At 33.2% G+C, this 17,861-nt stretch overlaps 1 protein-coding gene across 1 annotated transcript in view; it reads right to left on the reverse strand.

Annotated features, from left to right (window-relative positions):
- The window catches only part of LOC114324346 (uncharacterized), a 71,570-nt gene that overhangs the window by 38,083 nt on the left and 15,626 nt on the right, over window positions 1–17,861 (reverse strand). The window contains exon 4 of the mRNA XM_028272149.2: window positions 7,436–7,633. Coding sequence (XP_028127950.1) covers window positions 7,436–7,633 — 198 coding nt within the window. The remainder of the gene's footprint in view (window positions 1–7,435; window positions 7,634–17,861) is intronic.

Genomic DNA, 17,861 nt, shown 5'->3' on the forward strand with positions numbered 1-17,861 from the left:
TAAAAATGTGTCATGAGCATGAATCACACTCGTTTCATTGGTAGGCGGACTTTGAGATTTGTTTAGCAGTGTTTTAGTTTCAAGAAACATGTTTTTCGTTTCATGTTTCATGTTTTTCGTTTCATGTTTCTTTGGTGTGCGGCTTGGCTTAAAGTCAACAGATTCCATTTTTACTACGTTTAAAATATTTCGTCTTCTAGCATTCTTCATAACACTGATATAGTCTTCAGGTGTGTAAAGTCTTTGCTGAAATTTTAGGGCAGACTCAATGTCACCGAATTCACTGTCGTTTGGCAGGAAACTGTGCCCAGAGACTAAAAATTTCATAGTAATATTTTGAAGGCTAGGGTGGACCTCTAACACAGTTTTTAGCATAAGAACTATCTTGATATTTCTATTCTGGCCACCACACGAATCACTCCATAGTGTCAAGTTGGTGACATCGTTGTCAACATTAGCCATAATGTGTTTGTGTAAACAAGACGAAACTTCCTGAGCGCCTCGACCAGCTTGTTCCTCTACCGAAACATAGCAAAAGCCCTTTCCACTCTTGCCACTGTGGATTCCGCAATTGTATAACATCAGTTGTCTTTTGTAGAACATGATGTTAGTTGGAATACGCGGCAAAGGTAGAGTTTTCTCTAAGTCAAAGGTTAATGTTTCTGAACTCTTGTTTTCGTTTGCAAACTTCAGATCGTCTTTCATTTGAACTTGAACTAAGTTTGCAAGTGCCACATGTTCCTCATGAATTTCCTGATGTTTATGTTTTTAAGTACTATTTTTAGCACCGTTAATCTGTAGAATAAGTGTATCACATTGATTGCAAGTATCTTTTCTGAGTGGTTTACGTCGTAAATTAAAGTCCTGTAGAAAAATATGTTTATACTTGCTGAAGGACACTGGGTTGCTGTACTCATTTTTATATAAATCATACATTTTCAGTAGCGTAATATCAGTTGGCAAGTACAAAGAATCTGTATTGTTTCGTCAATAATGACTTTTATACTTTGGAAATTTATTAATATGTTCTACTACATCATTTTTTCGGGTATCAGAAATTTTATTGAGCCCCCCTTTAATGCCTCTTTTGTCTAGGAAAGAGTTAGAACGCTTTTTTTAAGTGCTGTATCTATACGTCTAGTAGAAATTCGCAAGCTTTGTACAAAAAAGTTCCTACATACTTCCTTTTCAGCCAAGTTATATTTTCTACTGAATAATCTTTTGGTAGCATCTTCACCTCTATGACGTGTAACTTTAGATTCCTTGACAGTAGTCCCAATCATTATGTTTTGCGAGTTGTAATCCCCTAGCTCCCAAAATTTATTAAATATAATTTTCCTTTCTTCAACACTTACTTGCTCATAACATTTGTTGTTACAGTTACATATATAATCTCTAAGTGACTTTGAATAAACCTTAACACCTTTAGTATTCACATATGATTTATTAAGATTTTTTCTTTTTTTTTTCTGTCCTCCCTGCTCATATTCCCCTATTTTCTCTTCCTACCCATATAAGGCCCCATTGGGCCTACCCATATAAGGAACTTCTACTGAACTATCAGAAGAATATGCAGTACTTTAAACAACATTTTGTCTTTCTGTTAATGCAACATTAGCATCAAGAGCAGGTGGCATATTAATTTCTTCATCAGGAAGTGGAAGTTCTAAATTGTCATTTTCAGTACTAGGAAAAATCGTTAAATTTTCATCAGTATTAGGCCCAATGTCAGAGATCATTGCATTATTATCAATATTACTCTCCGGAATCATATTGCTATCATTATTGTATGTTGTTGCAAAAATCAGCACATCTTCATCACTATAACTAACTGGAATGACTAAATTTCCATCATCGTTATTACCAGAAACATTCTCAAGATCAGTTACAATGTTTTCATCCTCATTACTAGTAGAAACCATATTTTCACCATTAAAAACAGGAAGCAGGACATTTTCCTGAAACCACAAACGTACTTTAGCTATCAATATTTCTGTGTTCTCTGTTTTGCGATATGGAACCAATCACCATCAAATGTGAGAAAACTTTATTGTGTTTAAGAGAAAAATTGTAGATAAGGGAAAAAAACTACCAATAGATAATATTACATGAAAAAGTAATGTTAAAAAATCACTAAAAATACCTAAGTAGGTACCAGTAAACTGATAAGAGTAAAAAATACCAAACTAACCTCAAAATACGGTGCTTTATTCTCCTGTGGTTTGTGGTTCGTTGTTGCACATATTTACCATCATTTTGCCTCGTGAAGACATTCTTAGTAACTGTTTTTAAACTAATTTAACTTTTATTAACACTAACTAAAACAAATATATCGGTACATGGTAAACTGCTACAGCAACAAATCAACAAAACTGGAACACTGATTCCTGGTTCTCTTTTGTAAAATGCAATATGGCTCCTTTGATTCATTTTAGTTAACGCAGATGGAGTTGGTTCCCTCTTGTAAAATACATGATTGACTTTATGCGGTTGGATCCTGAATGCAAATCTTAAAATGATAGTTACGTAAATGGTAGTTGATTCAAACTGTTATAACACAAAATATTGATGCTGAAGTCATTGGTTATTTTTTGCTATGAACCTTTCTTAAGTCTTATAAGCAATAATATTAAATTTTAAATTTTGGTAGTTGGTTCCTTCTTGCGTAACTACGTCTTGCATACTACGTATTTAGTTACTATATAATTTGTTTAAAATTATAATCTTGAATTATCACTTAAAAGTAGTAAAAATAAGTCTGAAATATAATGAAACAAATAAAAACAGTTTAATAATACAGTGGAACCTCGATTATCCGTCTCTCTATTAACCGTCACCTCTGTTAACTGTCAGGGTCCATACCGACATAAGTTCTATTGACTACATAAGTAAAAATTTAGTCATCAATTCATTTTGTTTGAGCATTGCGATAAGCCAAACGAAATTCGTTGAAATGTACACGTGCAGTTATGCCACCACCGCATTTTTTATGTTAATAAGTTTTGTTCTTATTTAGGGCTCTGGATTAAATTTCAATTTAAATAGGTGATAAATGATACCCTGCTTTTAGAGTTCTATTGTTAGAATCGCAAGCCGAAAATAAAAATGCACAGCACAATAATTATTACAGTCAATATATGTGTGTATCACGTAGTCGTTTGATCAATTAAGTTTTGTTAATGTTCTGTTAACCGTCTTTTCGATTATCCGTCATACCCTTGGTCTGGTACCCTGACGGATAATCGAGGTTCCACTGTATGTAATACAAAAAAAATAAAATCAATGTTAAAGTCCCAGTAGCTGGCTGTATACCATAATTAAAAATCATACAGAACAAGTAAAAACTTCGTTTGTATAATGGTATAAAAAGTTTATTGATAATAATATGATTATGGTCATTGATAATGGTCAATAATCAGTAAATTTAATAATAATGTATTTACTATAATAACTAATACAATCTACATTACTACAGTCCGTCCCACCTTGACTTTACAGTATAAGGAAAATAGACAATGCATTTCTTATGAGAGTTTGAGCGCCATGATGCCAATTTTATCAAAAATAATTTATAATCGAAAATTGGAGAGATTAAATTAAAACTTTTTTAGGAAGGCAATCTCCAATTTTAGGATTCATATGCATTTAAGTTTATTTGATGTACTATAGTTTATTTATATAGTTTATTTTCTGCTACAGTTTATTTTTTATTAAAGTTACGTTTAGCAATCTAACGAACCAGCATCAGGATAAATATTTTTGACACATTTCATATTTCGTGGAGAAATTGTAACGTCTTATTCGTAATATAACCAGGGCGTTAAGCATCACCACACTGGTGGGAGAAACGAGAGGAGAAATTATTCGAATATACCTAAGGATATTCAAAAGAAAAACGCCTACCATTCCATCCATCAGAATGGTGCTCTGCCTGACTGCTGAGCCCTGGGTTCGTTCCCTGCTCATTATCTCGTCACACTCATCCCAGAAAGGTATAGGAAATAAAATTCGAAGGTATATTCGAAGAATTTCTCCCCTCGTTTCTCCCAGCAGTGAAGTGTTGCTTAACTCCCTGGTCTTATTCCGAATAAGACGTTACAATTTCTCCACGAAATAGGAAATGTGTCAAAAATATTTATCCTGATGCTGGTTCGTTAAATTGCTAAACGTAATTTCAATTAATTGATGGATTCGACCGTTACTTGATGGAAGTTCATTTTATCTAACAATAAAACACTGAAAACCTTTGTTTTCTATACTTCCACAAAATTTATTATAACTGTGTGACTACAGCTGTTTCGGCAGAGTGACTTTCTCAAGTGATTTAGTTTACTATGGGTTTGCCTTTTTAAAGTCTTTAACTGAAGAGGTTGAGGAGTGTGGAGCTGTTTGTCTCGAGTTGGTCATTCAGAATTATATCTGCATTTTTTAATTTATTAATTTCCATAGATTCTAATAAAGATAGCTTAAGGCCTTTATTTTGAATATAGAGAATTTGAAACGGTTCATTACAAGAATGATTATGATCTAGAAGGTGAAGTGCGTATGTAGAAGTGTCTGTTTTTCTATTGCTGAAAGCCCTTTTGTGTTCTGCTATCCGTTTGTCAAAGGTTCTGCCAGTTTTTTCTTTCGGCTCTTATTGTTCTTAATATATTTGCTTAAGTTGTTGTTAGTTCTGAAAGCTGGTGTTATTCCTTTCTTTTTCATGTATCTGGCTATTTTTGTTGTTATCTTGCCAGTAGATAGAGCAGAAGGTACTGGGTTCTTTCTGTGGTGGTGGATAGACTAATTTCAGGGCTTTCTTATGGAGTTTTTGGTTTAAAATTTTATTAATTGTTTGTTCGTTATAGCCATTGTTTACTGATATTTGTTTAATGATGTTCAGTTCTATTTCGAAGTTATTTTTTGACATGGGAATTTCTGTCAGTCTATGTATCATGCTATGCTAGGCTGCTAATTTGTGTTGTGTAGGATGGGATGATGAATTGTGTATAGTTGTGTCAGTATGGGTAGGTTTATGATATACGGAGAACTCATGTTTGTTGTGTAGTCTGGTAATTGTTACATCTAGAAAGTTTATGGACTTATTCTGTTCTGTTTCTATTGTAAACTCAATATTACTATGAAGTGAGTTAATGTTTGACAGAAATTGGTCAAGGTGCCTGTTAGTTCCTGTAAAGCATACTAGTATATCATCCACGTATCTCCACCAATATAAGAACTGTTTAAATACGGGGTATTTAGAAATTGTTGTTTCAATCTTGTTCATAAATATATCTGACAGCAATGGCCTTAGAGGATTACCCATAATAAGTCATGCACTGTTGTTTGTGTATATTTGATTATTAAATTCAAAATAGTCTTGATTTATGCAAATTTTTGGTGTAAAAATCTTTTACACCATAATAGTACAAATCCGATCATTGCATCTGAAATTTTACACCTTCTTAAAATTTGCATAAATCAAGACTATTTTGAATTCAATAATCAAACATACAAAAACAACAGTGCAGTTCTTATTATGGGTAATCCTCTAAGCCCATTGCTATCAGATATATTTATGGACCAGCTTGAAACAACAATTTCTAAACATCCCGTATTTAAACAGTTCCTATATTGGTGGAGATACGAGGATGATATACTAGTATGCTTTACAGGAACTAACAGGCAACTTGACCAATTTCTATCATACATTAATTCACTTCATATTAATATTAAGTTTACAATAGAAACAGAACAGAATAAGTCCATAAATTTTCTAGATGTAACAATTACCAGACTACACAACAAACATGAGTTCTCTGTCTATCATAAACCTACCCATACTGACACAACTATAGAGGAAAGTAACCAAATATGGAATAGTGTCCTAATATGGAAATCCTTGATTTCTCCGAAAATATAAGTTGGAAGAGCACTTCAAGACCATCCTCTATTTCAGTCGCTCTCTTTATTATCGTATTCACACCTCTGTGTCAGATGCGCAAACGATACGTGTCTGACAGGCGCGTTTTGTTTTATCGTCTCGCAGAAAATTTCAAAGGTAAATAAATTCAACGAGTATTATTGTTATTATGCATGAATACAGACTTATTATGCTATTGCGTATATCGATAGTACCTTTATTTTGATATTTTATGACCTTATGTAATTAAAACATTACGACTTGAAAAAATGTTGATACTAGTTTGAACTAATGTAAAAATCCAAATATGGACAGTCGTTGGTGCCTAATTATGAAATAGTAGATTAAGTGTAAGTGGGCTCATTATGATTGTGCTGGTCCAGAGTTTCGTACATGATCTGTGATGTCTGCAAGTGAATTAAGCTACTTCTTTCATTTTTCACAATTTTTTTATTTAAATTTATTTGATCTCAGATGTTTATGTCTATTTTTGTTGTTGACATGTTGGTTTATGCCTATATTCCATATATGGATACCTATTCCATATTTGGTTACTTATTTGGGATTTTGTTTTTTTGTTTAATTTTTTTTTGTTAATTAAGATATTTAATAGGACTTTTAATTACTACATAACAATGTATGCCTGATGTGTCATAACATTAAATTGTTTTCATTTCTATAAAGGTATTATTTTATATCCCCAAAACAAAATGGTATTCCATAATTGGCGACTTTCCTCTACACAATTCATCATCCCATCCTACACAACACAAATTAGCAGCCTACCATAGCATGATACATAGACTGACAGAAATTCCCATGTCAAAAAATAACTTCGAAATAGAACTGAACATCATTAAACAAATAGCAGTAAACAATGGCTATAACGAACAAACAATTAATAAAATTTTAAACCAAAAACTCCATAAGAAAGCCCTGAAATTAGTCTATCCACCACCACAGAAAAAACCCAGTACCTTCTGCTCTATCACATAATCTGGCAAGATAACAACAAAAATAGCCAGATACATAAAAAAGAAAGGAATAACACCAGCTTTCAGAACTAACAACAACTTAAGCAAATATATTAAGAACAATAAGAGCCGAACGAGAAAACAACTACAGAGTGGTGTCTACAAACTAACTTGTGGTGACTGTCCGAAAACTTACATCGGTCGTCAAACTGGCAGAACCTTTGACAAACGGATAGCAGAACACAGAAGGTCTTTCAACAATAGAAAAACAGACACTTCTACATACGCACTTCACCTTCTAGATCATAATCATTCTTTTAATGAAGAGTCTCAAATTCTGCATATTCAAAATAAAGGCCTTAAGCTATCTTTATTAGAATCTATGGAAATAAACAGAATAATTTAATTTTGACGTTACGAATTCTACCGTTACGAATTGTGCTAGTTACGAATTTTCGCCGTTACTAACTGTCGCCGTTACTAATTGTCCGTTATTGTACGAACTGTCGTGTTACTCTGATGTCTTAGCACGATCACAACATAACGTAAAACCTACCCAAATTTCTTACAATATCGAGTCGAACTGCATTTGGTTCACAAACGGTGACGTTTCGTTGTCCTCTCAAATGACAAACGCAAGCCCACAACACACCAATTATACCAGCACCAGTTATTAAAATTTTCGAGCCTACTGGTATAGGTTCCACAATATCCATTCCGTGAGAGAGACATGACAATGGTTCTGCTAGAGCACCTAAAAAATAGTTCAGTTGAATTTTGATTGAATTGGTATATTGTAAAAGATTACAATTTGTTAACTTTGTTTAATTTATTTATTATTTTCTATCCTTTACTTTGTTAATTTTTTAGACTGACAGATCAGTCAATAATTTGATCAAAAGATAAGTCAAAGACAGACATAATATACTGCTTTTGCAATAAATTAGACAAAACGCATGTAGAAACCAAAAAACTAGATATTATTTTAGGCGACGTCACTGCGAAGGTAGGTAATAGCTATTTGTATAACAAGGGAGGAAAGTGCTACTTTTCCTCCCGAGAATGAAGTTTACTGCCCGATGCGTAGCGAAGGGGAGTAATCATTCAAGGGAGGAAAAGGTACTTTTCTCCCATGTTATACACATGGTTTTTCCACCTTCCTCAAATAACAAGTAATTTTTTCATTTTTACTTAATTTATTTATGTAACTAACCAACAAAATTTATTAGAACTAAAACAAACAAGTAGGTACAATATAACTGTCAACTGTCAAATATAAGTCAAATTATTAATGTAAACATTGTTAAATCAAAATAACAATTTACTGTTTTTTACCATTCTGCAAAATACAGGGTCTTTTATAAATAAACGTTAAAATGTATAGATACTTACGTAATAGAAAATAGATACTGTACAGGGCGTCAATAAGTTATATTTCATGAATAAAATACCATGACGTCACTTTTACTTTTCCTCCCTAGGGATACTTTTCCTCCCTAGGGAGGAAAAGTACAACTTTGCTCCCTACAATCAGGTCCGGAAAAGTATACTTTCGGTAGAGGTAGGTGGAAAAAGTTTTTTTATTGCATCGACATTAGTCATTCAGCCAGTTGCAATAGATTTTTCAGTCAGGCAAATATACAATCCTATCCCTAATACAAAATCAACGGATAATTATTAATAGAAGAAAATACGACCAGGAAAATACAGGGTCACTTACTTATCGTCTAGGGGCCCGTCAAGACATTTTTAGTAGACAAACAATACTGGACCACGGATAAGGTGTTATAACATTTAGGACAAACAAAGGACGCAAATCTAAATTTCTACACGAGTATGAAAAATTCCATACCCGCGTACAAATCTTATAGAACCGTGCATGTGTCTGAAAAAAAAATTATATTGATGTCGTATATTTGTTGCGAGCCTGTAGCCAGCAGAGATTGGATATTGAATGGTGTGGATACATATTACTTCACTGTTCCCTCAATGTCAGCTTTCCACAATTCGGATGGGATATTGTCAATTCCCGCTGCTTTGTTATTCCTCGGGTGACGGATTGCTTCACATAATTCTTTCTTCGTTGGGCTCTCTGCATTTATTTTTAAACAGTTTTCAACTGATCCTGCTGCATGGTCTTCTTGCGCAAATAGTTCGCTTTCTTGCTCTGCTATGAGTTCTTTGTAATATTCTTGCCATCTATGAGTCTGTTCTTCTGTCGTTGTGAGAAGTTGCCCTCTTTTGTCTTTTAGTGGTTTGTTATTGTTTGTGTTCCTGTTTGCCAAACGCTTGGTGTTTCTATATAATTCTCTTAGGTTATTTGTTGCTGCTGCTTCTTCTGCTGCTCGAGCCATTCCCTCTGCCCATTTTATTTTGTCTCCTATAGCACTCTTTTTTACCTGTTTATTTGCAGCTTCATATTCTTGGGCTATTTTAATTTTGTCGTCACTTCTTTGTGCTCTATTTAATGTGGCCTTGACGTCCTTTCTTTTTCTAATAAGTTGCCAGGTATTTTCACTTATCCACTTTTTCCGTTCTTCTTCTTGATATCCTTATATTTCCTGCGCATATTAATGTACGGCAAGTTTAATCGATTCCCGTTTCTCTTTATGTGCACTTATCTGCATGTTGTTTATGGTTTCTGCATTCAGTTTTATTCTATTACTCCATTCATTATGAGTTTCGCTATCTTTCAATTGTTGTATGTTGTATTTCTTGGGTCTGTTGAGTTGCTTATTGCTGTTTTTCGCCTTAATATTTACTTTTATTTCCCCCAATAGTAGGTGGTGGCCATTATTATTCTATCTGACACTGGATACCATTTAACTAGGCCTCTTTTGGCCTCCTTGCTTACAAGTATTCCGACTCCATTTCTTCTATCATTGGTTATGTCATTTCCTGAGAATAGTAGTACACTGCCATTTGATGTTGTCTTCTCTCCTTGTCCAGGCCATCGTATTTCAGATAAGCCCAATATATCTAAATTTAAATCTGTCATTTCTTTTTCTACTTGAGCCAGTCTGGACGCTTCGAGCATTGTCCTGACATACCAGGCTCCAATTCTACAGCGGTTTTTTGGGATGGAAGGTTTTTGTGGTCTTGGTTTGCTTCATTTCAGTTTCTTTGATTTTGAGATTTAAGGTGAGTGAGTTATCAGCTCTCTGCACCCGAGAGTCTGTTTCGTCATCTTCTTCTTTCTCTTCTGTTTTTTGCTTTTCTTTATCATTGTTTTATTTCGTTGCATTTCGTTCAAGTCTATTTTATGCATGTTAACTTTCTGTCCATTTTCCTTCTCATTTGTCCGTTTGCTTTGCTTAGTCGTCATCTTGGTTCTAGTTTCGTGTCCTGCTGTTAGTTTTTTTGCATTGCTATCTTTCTCCTTCATTTCTACTAGCTTCTGCTGCATGTGATCCCATTTTAGTTGTCTCCCATTCACATCCATTTTCTGATAACCCACTTTTACCATATTTACTTTTTTCTTCTCTGCTCTAGTAACATCTCTCATATGTTTCTGGATTTTTTGTTTATTAAAACTCTAACATGAAGTAAAAACCACTTCTATGTAATTGGTATATTTATTAAATTTTAAAAAATCCCAATGGATTGAATAAAATGTGTCCAATTCAGAACGTTTTCAGACCAATCGGTCCATCATCAGTGAATCTACAATAAAATAAGTAATCACACTATTAAAATTGAAAGATAGTTAGAATTTTGAAAGTTAGAAAAGTGTGGTTATGATTACTTACTTGAATACTTGCTAAATAGCCCCAGAACCAAACAATGGTTGATTTTATAATTCGATCTACATTACTTAAAAGTAATATTAAACAGGCTAAACGCCGATGTTACAAGATATAACGTCAGGGAACATGGTGAAACTCTACCAGGAAACTTAAGCAACCATCTTAGGCCAACGCTGACTACAAAGTGTCAAAAGTGTGTAAGGAACTGTCTGGAGTGACATTGACAGTAGAGAAAAAGGTAGTTGATTTTCAAAGGTTATTAACAAAAGGTCATGATCCAAAACAATGATAATATGATAAAGATTTTATTATCTGAAAATGTCTAACATTTTAAATCTATTGTTTTTTGAAAAGAAAATTGTGATTTACAAAATTTATTTAGAATATAAAATTATTTTATGTTGACTGTATACTATTACTTCATGTTAGAGTTTTTTTAACTATATGGTATACAGCCAACCTAGGGAACTTCCCTTTTAGTTTTTGTTTATTCTTTGTAAGGTCTGGCTCTATGAATATGTCTTTCCCCCTTAACTTTGCTTTCTATTTTAGTATCTTTACTTTGTCCCCTCATTCAGCCATTTTAACTATGCATCTTTCTTGGCTGAAATTTTGGTCCTTCTTTATCTTGGTTTTCAGCATCAGTTCTTGTTCTATCATTTTTTCCATAGCTTCCTTAAGTATACTGTCATTTTGAGCATCCATGGCGATTTCAGTTATTAATAAGTTGTTTCGAATTTTTTGCTTTTCTATTTTTTCCATTTTGTCTTCAGCTTCTTTGGTTCTGCTATATAATGCTTCTTTTTCTTTATCCCATTCCGCCTATACTTGGCTGATCTCTTCCACCATATATTAGGGATGGCGGTTGTTGACAAAACACCGGTTTTCGGTTATACCGGTTTTTTAACTACGGTTTAACCTGCCAGTTATAACCGGTCAAAAAACCGGTTGTTCCAAAAACCAGTATTCGGTTTTTTTCAGTCACAGCCAATACCCAATAGGCATTTACATTGCACTTTAGTTTCCGATACTTCATTCGAATGGATATCAATCCATATTAGTATAGAAATCAGCCATCAGTGTTGTAAAACCGATTCCAGTCAGCTAAAAATTTCTCATTTACGCGCGGAGGGCGAAACATTTTCCCATTTTTCTCTGAATTCAGTATTTTTTCCACTTATCCGGTTTTTCACCGGTTATTATTTTAAGAAGAAAAAACCGGTTATAACCGGGACAAAAAAACAACCGGAAAAACCGATTATTGCAGAGGAAAAAAACCGGTTTTAGGTTATAACCGGTAGGTTTTTCCCATCCCTACCATAGATCCCATTTCTTCTTTGCTTTTCTGTATCTCTTTTTTCATGTCCTTTATATCCTCTCGAATTTCCTTAATATCATTTTTAATTTCTCGTTTTATTTCGGCCATATCCTCTTTAAGAGATTTATTAAATTCGCGCAACATTTCCTTTATTTCCTCCATATTAATTTCGGTTTGGTTATGTGTTCTCTCTCCTTGGGGTGATCTAGCAATTATTTTACTTTTTTGAAATGCGTGTTGTTCCCCGGAGATGTATTGTCGCTGGTTCTTTCCCTCTTGCTTCCCCTTGGTGTCTGGAGTTGGAAGAACTCTCAGCTCATTTATTTGTATGTAAAACCGGACCTGCGTTTGTTTATTGGGAGAAATTAACTGTTATCGCAAGCGATAAGGTCGCTAGTACCGGTCCACCCTTCAGATACCGGCAGCCTTCTTTTGCACAGTTATTTTAATAAAAATAAAAAATAAATATGTACTTACTGTTCTTACGATGTCAGTTGGGCCAGTATAAAAACAAAATTCGATACCGATTGTCGGCGCCGTTTGTAAAACATAGGCGGCGCAATAGAAATTAATGAGTAAACTTTTACGTTTAAATTATGGTTCAATATATTTGTTAAACAGTAATAATGTTGTTAATTGTTTACATTTCTTTATGAAATTGACACCAAAGATAATTAAAAATACATAATACAAATGAAATTTAACGTGCTTATTAATTTGAGAACTAAAGAAATAAGACTACACTTTGAATATACACATAAAATACATGAAAACGAACAATTCGTCTTCCAGTCGAATTGTCTTAATTCATGACTAATGGAGAGATCACTTTTACTACTGTACATGGGACATATTTTTGACAAGTTGAAATATATCACTATCCGTGTGTTCAGAACTTGATTCGACACTTGTTGTGTTTATAACTACCACACCAATATTGGAAAAGAAGTGAAAGGCGCAATTTACACAACAGTTATCAGACCAATAATGACATAAATACGCGGCAGAAACACGACTTGATACAGAAAGGACAGAAAGAATGCTAGAAACAGCAGAAATGAAAATACTTTGAAAAATCGATGGGATATGGGAAGAGCTAGAAGTGCAGATATACGACAGATATGCAAGGTGGATAACATTAATAACTGGGTAAAAAGCAGAAGAGTATAATGGAACAACTACATGAGCCAAATGACAAAAAACAAAGTAGTAAGGACGGCGAGAGACGGTTCCCCAATAGGAAGACGATCAGTTAGGTCTGTATCCCGCGTATGAAAAAAAAAGTTGATTAATAGTAAGCTGAAAATTTGTTAATAGCTTAAACGGTGTCTAGTCGGATAAACTGTGATATATGAGAACACTGTAACAGGGGCAGTTTTAATTGTGGAACAGGTTAAAAATTTGGAACGGTCAGACTTAAACTCTCTGAACAGAGATTAAACTCTCATGCAAAAATCAGACTGCTATTTATCACCTGTCATAATTCCTGTCATTTGACATATTCTACATGTTCCACTCATTAAAACGCCCATTTGGTGATAAATAGTAGGCTGATTTTTGCATGAGAGTTTAATCTCTGTTCGGAGAGTTTAAGTCTGTTCTATCGGACAAAATACATGTGCCATTTTCGTGGTTTGGCCGCCGTTCCAAATTTTTAACCTGTTCCACAATTAAAACTTCCCCTGTTCCAGTGTTCCCATATATCAAAGTTTCTCCAACCAGACACCCTTAAGCTATTAAAAAATTTTCAGCTTGCTATTAAGCAACTTTTTTTCATACGCGGGATCCAAACCTAAGTGGGAAGATCAAGAAAACGATGGAATAACAACTTACTGGAGGCACATTGAAAAACAGACAGAGTCATGTCTACACAAGAAGAAGAAGAAGAAGAAGACATTAATATTGGCGACAAAGCAAGATAATATTTTTATTTTACTTGAACATGAGCTACACAATTTTTCCAAATGTCACTTTTGACTTGTAAGTATATATATATATATATATATATATTGTATTAAAACCAATGAACTGTCAATACGGATGGAATGGCCATGTCCCATTCAAATAGTGAAGCAAGATTGACACCAACATACAAGAGAGAGGTCCTAGAGAGAGACAGACAAGGTGGTGGAGAATTTGACAGGCCGTGTAATTTGAGTTGCCTATATAAATGGACCCGATTGAATCAGTATTTACAGTTCGTTAAATATTTTAACTTATATTTTAACTTGGCTAAGGTCAATGCTGATTGGCAGTACATATTTCAAAATTTAACCACTTTTTTGTATTTAGGGGATAAATAGAGTACACAGTGCCATACTTGGTGTTTAGATACTTTTCAGAATTGCTATTTGTATTTATCAAAACAAATACCTACTTTCCTAAAGTATTTGGGAGTTAAATAATTTTAAAACTATTTAAATACTAAATTAGTGACTGTTTTATACAAAGTGAAGAAGTCCTTGATTATGTTTTTATCAGTGATGTCATGGTGTGGGAACGCCGTTCCCACACTGGTTAAGAAAAGAAAAAAAAATAAATAGAGAATTTAGGTTTTGTAAACAAAAATTAGCAGTGCGTTCCGGCACTGCTAATTTTGCCATGACACCACTGGTTTTTATGTTACTTTTATATTTAGACTTTTATATTTCCCCGATTTAAGTTGATATAGGCAAATCAAATTACACGGCCTGTCAAAGTTTCCACCACCTTGTCTGTCTCTCTCTAGGACCTCTCTCTTGTATCGTGGCTGCATTAGTTGTCTTTGTGCCTATTCCATCCGTATTGACAGTTCACTGATTAAAACAGAAAATAGTGAAGAATTACAAAGAATGATGGAAGCACTAGATAGTGAATCGACAAAGATGGGACTGAACATCGCTTACAGTAAAACAAAAGCCATGACCAATCAACAAGGAGAACCAATAATTACAGTGGCACAAACAAGAATAAAGCAAGTAAAAGAGATATTCTAGGACAAATCACTAAATTAAATAAAAAAAATCAGACCGAAAAAATAAAAAAAAAATAATAAGATTGGCCTGGGCATCCCTCGGAAAACTGTCTTTTATTCTAAAGAAAAAAAAATACCTCCAATACCTAAAATCAAGAGTCTTCAATCAATGTACACTCCCTCTCCTCATATATGGCTCTTAGACATGGACACATACAAAGGAAAATATGGAAAAAATAAAAATATGAAACATGAAAAATTCCATTAATTACATTATCCAATCAGCGGACTGAGCAAATTGACGTCATTAAATCTCGCATAATATTTGGAACATCCTGTATAAACAATACAGTTATTAAAATTTAAAATTGATAATTAAAAGTATATAATACTTACAAATGCAATTTAATGTGCTTATTCATTTTTTAAGTACTAAAGAAATGAGACAAAAAATGTATTATAAAAATAAAATAATTGTAAGTTATGACGACGACACTGTTTATATAGTGTTTATATTGCTTGCCGCCTTTGAAACATGAGAAGGTATTTTGACCAGATAACGATATGATTTGAGCCTAAGCACTTCCGAACAATTTGACCAATTACTCTTCAGTATTGCCCAATAAGATACGTTAGAAAGTAATAAGCCACACCCGCGTCCATGTGGACTAATACAAGGGGTGATCAATTTTGAAGCAAGCAAATGTTTATATGGTTTATCTTTATTTCTATGCTCTTCGTAGAATTACTGAACGGACCCCAAAAATGCTTCTGGTCCAACTGACATCGTAAGAACAGTAGTGATTTTTACATCTGCACTCAACCTTGCACTTTTTATAGCACTACTTAAATATAGTTATTATTATTTATAGTCACTAAAAATGCCGTTAAAAAAATTATAAACTCATTGTGATCTTGAAACAACACCCTGTATATTAAAATTTTCAAAATTCGTTTGCATATTTGAAAAAAAAACACAGAAAAAACCAAGTTTAACTGTTCGCTTCAATTTTTTGGAAAGACAATTTAATGACTTTAATTTTGAAATTTTAATAAAATTTTTAAGAACTCTGAGATCAAAAAGCAGACGTATTTTAACAATAATCCATAATTATTTACTACATTGGAATGACCCATTTAGTAATCACAAGAAAAATCCAGGTCCGGATTAACAAAAAAAGAAGAAGTAATTTTGACCTTGAAACAACACCCTGTATATTGTAATTTTCAAAATCCGTTTGCATATTTAAGAAGAGCATAAAAGCTTAGTTTATAGGTTCGCTTTAATTTTTTGCGCAGAAATTTTAATGACATTAATTTTGAAATTAAATATATTGAAATTTTTAAGAACTCTGAAATTAAAGAGCAGGTTTTTAAAGCAATTTTAATAGTAACCTATTAAAGTTAGTGAATAAATACCCATTTTAAAAATAATCAATAATCATTTACTACATTGGAACGACTCACTTACTAATTACAAGAAAAATTCAGGTCCGGATTAACAAAAAACATAAGGTAATTGTGAGCTTGAAACAATACCCTGTATTTTGAAATTTTCAGAATCCGTTTGAACATTTGAAAAGAGCACAAAAACTAAATTTAATGGCTCACTTTAATTTTTTGCGCAGACAATTTAATGACATTACTTTTGAAATATATCGAAATTTTTGATAGAGTTCTTAAAAAATTTCGAGATAATTTCAAAATTCAAGTCATTAAATTGCCTGCGCAAAAAATGGAAGAGAAACATTAAACTTAGTATTTTGTGCTATTTTCAAATGTGCATACGGATTTTGAAAATTTCAATATACATGGTGTTGTTTCAAGGTCACAATTACTTTATACTTTTTTGGTTAATCCGGACCTGGATTTTTGTTGTGATCAGTAAGTGGGTCGTTCCAGTGTAGTAAATAAGTATTGACTATTTTTAAAATGAGTATTTAGTCATTTACTTTGATAATTTATTATTGAAAGTTATTAATATCTGCTTTTTAATCTCAGAGTTCTAAAAAATTTTAATGTATTTAATTTCAAAATTAAAGTCATTAAATTTTCTGAAACATATCAAGATAACGAGAACAAAGAATTAGAGCAAATAAATAGAGAAGAAGTAATATTGGAAGTATCAAACGTAAAAATAGGTAAAGCTGGAGGGGATGATGACATAGACCCGGAAATGGTCAAGTACATGGGAGAAGAAGGGATAAACTGGTTGTTGAAAATATACAAAGAGGCATGGGAAAAGCAGCAAATCCCAAAAGACTGGCAAAGTAACCTTATAGTGCCAATATACAAAAAGGGAGAACACGTCAACTGCGAAAATTATAGAGCAATATGTTTATCATCGGTATGTTTTAAAATATACACGAAAATAGTAGAGAAGAGGCTAAGACAAGAGGTAGAAAAAGAACTGGGAGAAGAACAAGCAGCGTTTAGACCAGAAAGACAGACAAACGATAACATTTACATCATTAGAAATATAATAGAAAGAAGTATTGACTCGGGGGGAAAGCTCATTCTAGCATTCATAGATCTAAGGGCAGCATTCGACTCTATAGAAAGACAAATTATATGGAAATGCTTGCAGAACATGAAAGTACCAAGTACACTGATAAAAATAATTGAAAATATATACGGAGTAGTAAAAGGACGTGTACAGATAGCAGGAGAAAGATCTGAAGAATTCAATTGGGAAAGAGGTATCAAGCAAGTCAAGCAAGTCAAAGTACACAGTCTTAGTCCGCTACTATTCATAATAGTCATGAATGAATTGACTAGAAATACTGGAGAAAGAACGAACCAAATACAGACAACAATAGGATACCAAAGATTACAGCCAATAAAAATAGAAGCCCTATTGTATGCGGATGACATAGTCCTTATAGCAGATTCCGTGACAAAAATGCAAAAACTCATAAATATATGGACAGAAGAAATAGAGAAATTAAAAATGGAAATAAACATC

The sequence above is a fragment of the Diabrotica virgifera genome, chromosome 3, assembly GCF_917563875.1.
Source record: "Diabrotica virgifera virgifera chromosome 3, PGI_DIABVI_V3a".
Lineage (NCBI taxonomy): Eukaryota > Metazoa > Arthropoda > Insecta > Coleoptera > Chrysomelidae > Diabrotica > Diabrotica virgifera.